Source organism: Strix aluco, chromosome 14 (genome assembly GCF_031877795.1).
Source record: "Strix aluco isolate bStrAlu1 chromosome 14, bStrAlu1.hap1, whole genome shotgun sequence".
NCBI lineage: Eukaryota > Metazoa > Chordata > Aves > Strigiformes > Strigidae > Strix > Strix aluco.
Window position 1 is genome coordinate 22936416 of NC_133944.1, and position 10742 is coordinate 22947157.

Consider the following 10742-nt stretch of genomic DNA (forward strand, 5'->3'; position numbering starts at 1 on the left):
GGAAGAAGACAGTGAGTGGGAGGGAAGTCTTACATCCTATTCCCTGGAGAAGTAACTGAGAAGAGTTAGAATGAGACAAACGTGAGTAAAAAGCTTTGTGACGTGGTTGAGGTAACACTGTCCATGTGTAAGGCCAGCTAGTACAGACTGACACTCCTCACTTACTACTTCTGCCCGGAGCAGAAGGAGCACTGAGGTGTCGCTCCTAGAATTTCAAGTTATGTGTGATTTCAAGTAATGATTGTGCTGAATACAGGTGCAGGTTGACTGATCTGATACTCTGGAAGGGGAAGAACTACCAACCTTCCCCTTGCAAGCTGCTGTTCTGGAAAGGCTACAAAATAAGTCACAATTTTGAGGTTGCATTCACATCTAACCATTACACAAAGACTGATATGAGGCGCGTTTTGACAAGATACTGGATTTTTTCTTTATCCATGGCCAGGCGCCAGACAAAAAGGTTGCCAGCCTCATCCAGGCACGCCAGCTGGTTGGAGTTGAGATGAGCAAAAGCCAGGTCTGCCACGCCGCCTGTGAATCCTTTCAGCAAGGTCCGCTCAGCAGTGCTGACGCTCAACACCCGCACCATAGCGGAGCCATTGCTGGCAGCTGCAGAAGAGACAGAGGGAGAAGTCACCATTTATCTGTGCCGTTTCCCACAGGACTGCCTTTGTTTCCAGCCATCAGCTTGTCATTTCCAGCACCCATCCTGCCACCAGCTGTCACTGGCAGCACACTGAAAACCCTTATCAATAGGTACCATGTTAACAAGCCCTTTCAAGACGCAGGGTACATGCATTAATATTCACCACACTTTTCAGCTTTGGTGCAGAAGGTTGGAACAGCAGCATCAAGAAGGACTTTGCCTGGGGCAAGACTAATTCCCCGTATCTTCTGTTTCTTGAGCACCGAAAATTCTAAGTTGTTCTACTTTAAAAAAAGGCGAGAGAAGTTGACTTCTCGCAATTACCAGGACTATTCTCATGAAAGATGCTTTCATTAAATGCAAGGCCTAAATCTTTATCCTGAGATCATGGTAAAGCTACCAAACCTCCAATGCTGACCTCCAGTGACAGTGAATTAATTTTAATTGCAGTTTCGTTTTCAGTAACCGGAGAAAAGGAGTCACTGAGAGGCAGGTAGCTCAAGTGTTCTGTAAGGGGAATGTAAAGAGCATAAACATTCACCTGGCAAAAAACACTGCTTTTTGGCTTACATGACTGAAAAAAACATGCTTTAGAGCATGCACATCCCAAGCAAAGTTTCCAGCTTCCCCATTTCAGACAAACATCACTGTAATGCAGGCAGTCTTACAGAGATCATATTGCTTCCACTTCTTGATGCCCACGCCAGCCCCAGCAGACCACTCAGCTTTCCATAGTGTTACTGCACTCAAGCTTTAATACTTTAAAAAAAGGGTGAGACACCCTAAAGCTGCTCTAAAATAACCTCAGCTAGGAAAGAACACAGAAGCAGAGTAGTAGATTTCATAAAAGGCTAAACTGATGGGTGCTAGAACTAAGGAGGGAAGAGCTGATGGAGCCCCAAACACTTATATGAGAGCAGGAAGAGACACTGCAGATGACTAAGTGCTTTTTGTTGCATGTATGTTGTGAAACAATCTTTCCCTGCGTTGTTCTGCTTTTCTCTCCCTTCCTACTGCAAAATACACTGCATCTGCATTGCTCTGTGGCTCCTCTAAATTTAGCCTTAAACTCAACTCCAAATTTATGCAAGCAAATCCATCACAAACATTTATCTGCTCAAATTACCACAGGGCTGGTTCTGTGCTTAGCTACAGAGAAGCTTGTTTGCTGCAGAAATATTTAATTAGAGGAGTAATCTGAACATCAGCTTACTGCCCAGTGAAACCAATGTAGACCTTCAACACTCCACCATCACTGAGTCCTTCTCTTCTTTTATTTCTAACTTCAGAAAAGCCTTCTTTCTCAGCAGAAACTCTCCCACATGACCAACTCTTCTCTCCCCTGTAGCTCCAGCTTCACTTATATTCCCACTGCAACAGCACCCTGATGTGGGTATTGCAAGATGTGTTTCAATTATTGCCAGTTACCTCCTTCCGATGCAAACTTTGACTCGTTTAGAGATACACAAAGAATACAAATCACATCCAAAGCAAGAAGGTAACTCACCTCTAATGGCATAAGCCAGGTAAGAGTTTGAAACAGCTATCAGATTGCCATAGTAGTATTTCTGCTCCCAGTCATATCTAGCAACAGGCTGTATTTTCACCTGCTCAGGAGAAAGAAAACAAAACAAGAGAAATGTCTGGAATTAATTTTTGCCTGGAACAAACCTGCCAAATATACAATTTCCTGTCGGGAAGATCTGTAATGCTTAATAGGAAAGGGTTAGAAGCAGCAGTTGGTAGGAAGAATTGCACATTGAATGCAGAGCCCTGAACATCCAGAGTTCTGGAGGCTGATGAACGTTTCCTTCCATTGCAAGGAGGAATGCAACTCACTGAATTTGTCATGCTGCAAAACAACACTCTACCCTGCAACTACAGCAAAGCAGCCTTTACCTCTTTATTAGCACTGTGTCTGGATTCCCAGCTCTCAAACTTTTTTGCAATATAGAAACACATTTGCTGCACGGGCACTTGCTTTTTAGTTTCAATACTCATTTCCAAGAAACTGAGTGTCCTGGTCTTATTTGATAAGCATTGTCTCTGTGAGCAAGGAATCAAGAAATACTCTGGAAATTATAGCAGTGATCCTCCCTTTCGTTTTTATCTTCAGTATTATCTATGAAAGCCAATGATAACATGGTACAGCATTCATTTACCATTGCTGTGGTCCCTTAACCAAGGAACAAAATGATATGCAAAAGGGCTGAGAAGATCAAGACCAGAGTGTTCTCTCCTAATTACTAGCATTTGTTCTGAGCATGCCTTAGTAGTGTGCTACAGCACCAGCTCTAATCTCAGCATATTTTTTCTTCTGCAGCTCTAATCTGTTGGGTAGAGACCTCAGCAGGACTGAGGCTAGCAAACTATCAAGAGCAACCCTCCCTCCATAGTGAAGACCTTCCAGTGAAGAAACAATCAGCAGGAAAAAGCTTGTTTGTGAAGGAAGGGCACTTTCCCAGAAACCTACAGCTTAGATCACGGACTTATTCCTGAAAATTAGAGGATACCTTAGCCAGACTTTGAAATAACAGTAACAATCAGCTACGAGATGCCACTCCAATTTTTTCCCCCTTGTTAAGCTCTTCGACAAACTTCTACTTAATTACAAGCTCCTGTAGCACAGGAAAGAAGATAGTCATTTCTGTTTAAAATATTCAAGCATGAGCTGATGTGACAAAAAGAGACAGAACTATGCTTTCTCCTGCTCCTTACCTTGTTACTCCCTCTGGCCTTACTGGTGATGCTGGAATCACTGCTGGCCACTATCTCCACATCTTTTGCCGATATCACTACACAAGTGGAGCTGTCATCGCCGGAAAGGCAGCTTTTAAGAAAAACAAAGAGAAACAAAATCAGACAGGACTCACAGGAAGAGAACAGAGGTCAGATATTTGCTATTCATAATTTTAACAGCAACGCACGAGTACCTGTGCATCTAGGAGGTCTGAGCTGAACAACCGAAAACAGAAACCACCTTCAGTTAAGAGTCTCCCTTCCCCATGTGTCACAGGTTTGAGAGAGCCAAACACCTGGTTTGTTGAGCTTAAAAACCTCCAGTCTATCTGACTTGAGCACAGACCTACACTTGGTTCAAGTAGCCTTGACTACTACTGAACACTGAAAGGTGCAAAGAGACCAAAGCCAACCAGCTGAACCTCATCAACAACAACGCACGCTGCTCACGGTTCTCACGGCATCCCCTCTCAAAACCACGACCACAGAACCCAAACAAAGCTATTTACACAAGCTCTAATGTTAAGAGTCAGCACACAGAGCCAAGCATTATACTAATTAGACTGATGTGGATTTGTATTACTACTCCTATGACAAATACAAAGTATTCTATATGCATACGTCCTCTTGCATATAAGCAGTAAAAGCACATGTACTGTCCAAAACACACCGAAGCATACGCAGAGTTAGGCAGAAATCTAGCTCAGGACCATCTGTCCTGTTTTAAGTTATGTGGCAAGAAGTACTTCGACAAGTGCAAGGTCTAACGTACTGTGAACTGGTATAAATTACTCCTCAGGTAACCTGGGTCCCTGAAGGAGCCCAGCTGGAGGCCTACACAAAAATGCTAAGTTTCACCCAGAGCCCTGCTAATTTACCTCCATCCTGGACTTACAGTCCAGGACCAGTCCTGTTCCCCTTCTCTCTAAACAGCTCTGCTGATATTCTTCAGTTCCTGAGCAGCAAGGATGGCAGGCTCCATGCATCAGCCTCACAAAAGCTACAAAAGCTCTGACCAACAGCATAGACTCACAACTGTCACCTGAACTCAACGTAAAACTCATCGTCAGATTCCCAGCATGCTTGTCCAGGCTCACCAGGACGAATTTTTAACTATTCTCTACTTTAATTAGAGGAGTAATCTGAACATCAGCTTACTGCCCAGTGAAACCAATGTAGACCTTCAACACTTCACCATCACCGAGTCCTTCTCTTCTTTTATTTCTAACTTCAGAAAAGCCTTCTTTCTCAGCAGAAACTCTCCCACATGACCAGTCCCAGTCTTTTTTCGACAAAACTTACATGACTTGCTTCTCCTGCAGAGCTCCCAAAGAAATGCTGCGATGCACAGGCTTAGCCAGAGAAGGTCCATCCCCGGCCACGATGGGATCAGGCACCAGCAGTCCATTCAGGTCTCCGTTATACGAATTTGACGGCCTCTGGTTCTCATTCACTGAACCTAGGGAAAAGCATGACCAGCTGGGCACAATATCCATTTAAAAGAAATAGCACTGCATGAAATACACTACCTCCAGATGGTTTTTGTCAGGTTCTACTGGTCTATCCGGTAGAATACACTGAATTGGTTGGGAAAAGTATTCTTCGCCAAAAAGGATGTGTTAAGAGACCTCCACGTAAGAAATTTAATTCCGCACAAATCAGTGAAGTCATAGCTCTTTTCTTACACAAGCAATCCCAGCAGACCAGAAAAACACCAAAGAACAAGGAACCTAGCAAGTTCAAGGAGCAAATAGTCTTGGATCAGAAAGACTAAGCTGGTAATTCAGATTTACTGAATCAAGTGCCAGACCAAAGGGTTCTGGAAAAGTGATTTTTAACCCTCACGCCTGCAGAAAGATCTCTGAAGTCCAGCAATACAGCGGTTAGCTGCAACATTTGGAGTTGGCTGGAAATAATACATTTGTTGCTTTCCAAAACTGGCTTCTGACTGCAAGATCTGACCTCAAAGTCCAGGTGTTCGAGTAACTGAGCTATGAAACTCTGCAGCTGCACCTGCAGGATTCCCATATTTTTCCTTTGGTCAACTAGTCATACAGAAGTTTATAGTACTCCAGTTTTGTGTTCAGAGCATCAGTTCTGCTTTGAAGAGTGCACGTGCCCTGACTTCATGTATTTGGCCAAGCACACGTTACCTGGTGACCTCCAATGCCTTCTGAAGGCTTTTAGAAGGGGACAGATGTTAACAGGGGGTGAAGGAGTCTCTCCTATTTCACTAGCACGTTAAACAATTGACAATCCACACTGGAGAGCAAGCCCATTCCATCTGCACTTACACATCAGTACACCAAAGTCAAAGCCTCCTGTCTCAGCAAAATCCCCGCTTGAAATTTTTCACTGGTTTTGAAAACTGAAATTTCGTATACTGTTGCCAGGTAACAACTGCTGCTGAGCTTTTGCAAAATGGCTGCTCCCAGGACCACTCTTACTGGCAAGCATAACAAACCTAAACATAACCACGGGCAAGGGGCACGTCCTTCGAAAGCAAGGCAAGCTTTCAGTTATCAAACAGGCTTTAACATACCAGCATGAGTGTTGCTGCCTCCAGAAATAACTGTATCTATTATTCCTTTGCCAGAAGAATATTTAAAACTTGCCTGTTTATGAACAGTCATTAAATCATCAACTATGCCACGGACACAGAAAGCCTGTGCAGCGAGAGGGCGTCCTGCTGCAGAGACCATTTGGGCACTCACCTCAGTTTACCTGCACGGCATGAAGAAAACAGCCGTGGCACTCAAACAGCACAAGGGAGGCCAGGGAACGCGATCCTCTACCCACCTAACGCGTTTGTGCTGTGCTTGCTGTCACAAGATTAAGATGCACCCTTTACTCCTATAGCATACGGTGGGTGCTTGTCCAGTTGCAGCAACTTTCTTCAACTGCAACTTATCCTTTGTGACCCAAAGCAGGAAAACGTTCACTACAGAAAAAGCATCCAGGCTGCCTGAGAAATACGATACTTTCTTTGCTCTATTTGCAGCAACAGGAATGGCTCACGTAAGTATCTCTGCTCTTTTATGGACAGCAGGACAGTGACATTCGCTCCACGGGAAAGGGAAGGAGGAAACACTCCCCAGAGGCTGATGGGGCACAACTACAGTACACCGAAGTTCAGGAACTGGCTTAGCCCATCACTCTGTCTTAGTGGGAGCCAGACAAGTCCAGGTGCTGTCTGCGCACAATCCTGAAGGCATAAAAGAAGGGAAGAGGCTCAGTATTTAGTAGGTACACAAACAAAACCAAAACTTTAACCTTGACTGGTAGATCTAGACCTTCAAAGGGAAAGAAGTGTGGTCATATTCATTATCTTTCCAAAGAGCAGGAAAGCAGGAGCAATCCGAGCTGAGACATTGAACTCTTCCTCCTCTCACCTCCCTGCATCAGGGATGCTACTTTGTACTAAACAGCAGCTTCCCTGAAAAACGCCACACGAGCAGGGTGAGCCCCTCTAACACGTGGTTATCAGCAGAGGATTGAAGGGTCCTGCCCACAACCCCATCAGGGACTCTCCTCCAGAGCACGCTGGCCTGTCTACGTGCCCCAGCTGGGAGGTCCATGGTTGGATCAGGTAGCAATCCCTTGCTGAGGGCATGGCATCAAAAAAAGCGTGAGGGCTACTGAAGCGATGGGTGATGTTTGCCAAAACTGGGAGAAAATTGTGTCAAGAGAGACGTCGGTGGTGGATGGCATTTTCACAATCACCAAACCCAGCAGAACCCAAAAAGCATTGTGACAACTGAAATCTCTTTAGAATGGGGAGTGTTTCTTGTCACCTGCCTGGACAGTATCTAGAATAACATAATGCTGCTTGTAACTATGTGCACCTACTCCTGCAAAACTTTCTTCAAGGCAATAACCTTGGAAAGCAGCTACCCTAGTCTCTGCTGGGTATTAAAATCTGTAAGTGAAATCCTGGGTATAACAGGAATTAGAACTAGAGAGGACCGTGACAACAGCAACTTTGCACCACACATGATCAGCCCTACACATGCAATTCATGAGGCTGCTTCTCTTCTCTTTCAAAAGCCTTGAAGGATCCCCCAGTTTCCCTTTCCTCTGACATCCTAACAGGATTTTCAGAGGCTTTCAGTTAAACATGTACTCTTTGCCCTTCACCTTTTCAAGTCTATTTTCTATTGTCCAGGCAGTGATTTCTGCTGAGAATCACCACAGGTTCCTTAGTTCTTGACTTACTGTCCTTTTGTCCTTTTCCTCTCAACTGGCTTGTTGTGCACTAGAGTTGACAGAGAAGGTATGAAGAGAATGAATAGGGAAGAAGGAAAATGAAGAGAAATAAGCCATAGTCAGCAAATAACTCCTTTGCTTCAATCGGCAGGAGAAGCTGCTTCAGGGGAAAGTCAAGTCACCTTGAGAGAACAGAAACAACTCCAACCATTTCCCAACAATGACACATCCTTTCAGTTCAGAAATTGCTTGGGAAACAAGTGATCCCCACCCCTGCGCTGAGTTCTCCTTTCAGTCTTTCAAGTACAGAGCGCCACACTGTGAAGGAAAAACGTATTTTCTTACAAGAATTATAATCTGGGAGCACCCAAGTGCTTCAGAAACATGAGAAACTACTTCAAAGTAATGAGAAGTTTCTTTATGGGTAGTAAAACTAACGAAGCTGGCTTCCTGTGGGTCTGCTCCATCACCCCTCTCACAACAATCCTGCAGCCAACTTCTCATCCTTTTGGCCAGACAAAAGGCAGCACACGTGGCAGTTGCTCTGGAGATGGCACATTCCTACGTGACTCTCAAGACACTTAAAAGCTACATTATTCCTGACTTTTTCTCAACAGGAGCACAACACGGGCATAAATGCTGTCCTCTACCCAGAAACTGGGTTTTTTTTTTGCAAAATCATTCACGGTCTCAGCCTCCTTCAGACGATGACTTCATCAGGTTTGACCAAAACACCTTGGTAGGTTCAAAAAGCTACGAGGGGGGGTGGGAAAGATGCCAGGCTACAGGGGGGTGGGCCCTTGTTTTATACAGCTGCCTCCTACACCTACTGCTGATCATCGCTGATATTTTTACATGCAGAAGGGAGTCCACTGAACTCTGAGCCGAGAAGTATAACGGCTCAAAGCAAAGGGAGAAGGCTCCCAACCACTTTAAGAGAGATATTTGTGATCCTGTTTCACATTCAAAGAAGAAGGAGAGTGAAAATTTTGTGGAAAGGGTGAAGAGGGCATTGATGTCTGAGAGGCTTGACAGCCCCTTCCACCCAGCCCAGCGCGACACCTGGGCAAAACTCAAAGTATTTTAACAAAGGAGGAAGACTTGGGTCGAGGAGGTGGGTGCTGCTCAGTCCTCAGCGGTAACTCCTCTCAGAAGAGCAGAGCCCCGAGCTTTGGGTCCCAGCCGCTCCCGCCCCGCTCAGCACCAAGAACCCGGTGCCCTCAGCGAGGGGCCTCAGGCCGCGGGGGCGGCTCCTCTCGCTGCCCGCCGGTACACACCTCCCGCCGGCTCCCGGGGACACAGGCAGGGCCGAGCGGGGCGCCCCGGAGCCGGCGGAGAGCGATGGCACCGGCGCCCCCCAGGGCAGACGGGCCGGGCCCGGCCGCGCCCGGCAGAGGGGGGAGCCCCGGCGCACCGGCTGCGGGGAGTCCCGCAGCGCCGGCCCGGGACAGGGCAGCGCAGCCGCCGGCCCCGCCCCGGGCCTCCCGCACCCCCCCCCCGCCCCGGGGCCCGGCCTCTCACCTCCCGGCCGGTCCAGCTTGAGGATGTCCCGCAGGTGCTGGGTCGCGTCCTCGATGTCGATGCTGGAGGAGGAGGCCATGGGGCCCAGCCCGCTTCCCGCCGCCGCCCGCACAACGGCCACCGCGCTGCCCCGGCCCGGCCCGCCGCCCACGCTTCCGCCTCCGGTCCGGGCCCTGGTGCGCCGGCCGGAAACCGCCGCCGGGACGGAGCGTTCCGGGCGCGGCGGGGGCGGAGCCAGCCCGGCCCCGGGCGGGGTGGGCGGCCGGGCTAGGACCTGCGCGATCGGCCCCCCGCCTCGGCGGGAGCTGCGCCGGGGCCGCGGCCCGGGAGCTCCCCCGTCCCCCTCCTCCTCCTCCTCCTCCCCGCGGGGCCGGGCCGCCGCTGGCCTCGCCGGGGCAGCCGGGCCGCCCGCTGCCGCCAGCCCGGGCGCTGACGGGGAGCCCGCTGCCGCAGGCCTGGGGGGCCGACACCGGCCCCGGCCCCCTCGGGGCATCTTGTCGCTGGCCCTGGTGTTACAGCCACAGTCCAGTACCGTGAGGCGGTACCTAAAGTCTCACTCATAAAGGGTTAAGACAGGTGTTTCGTTGTTTTTTGGTTTTGGTGGGGTTTTTTTGGTTTTTTTTTTGGGGGGGGGGTGGGTATGCGGAGGTAAATAATCCCATCCAACTGCCCGCAGGCAGCTCTCCCCATCCCTCCACACAGGCCTCCTGACTCGGGAGGCTGGGACTCAACGCTTGCAGTGAAATGGGTACAAAAAGCATTAAGAGACACCAAATCTATTTGCACATACTCGGCTTCAAAAGTGACCTGCAGGTGTCAAAAATGTTAAGCAATACTGATTTAGAAACCCTGGTGTTTGTCTCCTGCAGGTAAGGAACCAGGAGTGAAGGGCTGTGCAGAGACAGGCAGGAAAGAGAGCCCCAGAAAGATCTACATGACCAACTGACAGAGGGTAACTGCCCCGAACTCTGAGTGGCCTAAAAGAATCTCATTTTATATAGTTTTTAAACTAACACCTACCACATGTATTGTTCCTTGAACCTGACTTTTAAGCAAGCTCTTGGCTTATTGAGCTCGTTATTCAAAGGACTACCCAGACTTCATGGACTAGATCCTTCTGCAGGGTTAGTTCATAAGCCAGACCTATTCTTAGATCCTCCCTCCTCTGCCAGGCTTCATTTAGATCTGGAGCTACACAACATAAGGATCCTTGCTTAGCAGTGACTATACAAAATGCCTCCTTCTACTGAAATAGCTAATCTCTTCAAGGGATTAATTTCGAGTGCAACTTTCATAGCATAGAAGCAGCGACAGCACAATCCTGCGTTTGAAATGGGGAATATATGAGAATGCTGCAACATGGAACAGGAGGGCCCTGACATCAGCTTCCAAGAAAACTCTGTTCCAATTCAAATACCAAAGCAGCCAGATCTGAGAAACAACCAGCTTGAGCACACCCCATCCAGGCTTTCTTCACAAGTCTCAGAAAGGGAAATACCGAGTGCTCTGTACTTGGAAAGCCCAAGCTCAGCGAGGCGTGCTAAGCCCCTGAAAACCAGGGCCTAAAGCTTAGTGAGGTCTGAAGGTAAAGCAGCCCAGCTCATACGCTGGAAAGATCAATCTAATAAAT

General features: G+C 47.9%; 1 protein-coding gene across 2 annotated transcripts in view; it reads right to left on the minus strand.

The window, feature by feature from the left end:
- Positions 1–9263, minus strand: part of EDC4 (enhancer of mRNA decapping 4) — a 38235-nt gene extending 28972 nt beyond the window's left edge. For both annotated transcript variants that reach the window (XM_074839198.1, XM_074839199.1), the window contains exons 1-5: positions 9113–9263; positions 4688–4844; positions 3365–3476; positions 2154–2253; positions 420–609 (exon numbers count right to left, since the gene is read on the minus strand). In XM_074839198.1, the coding sequence (XP_074695299.1) occupies positions 420–609; positions 2154–2253; positions 3365–3476; positions 4688–4844; positions 9113–9191 (638 nt within the window). In that variant the 5' untranslated portion in view covers positions 9192–9263. The remainder of the gene's footprint in view (positions 1–419; positions 610–2153; positions 2254–3364; positions 3477–4687; positions 4845–9112) is intronic.
- Between the last annotated feature and the right edge of the window lie 1479 nt (positions 9264–10742).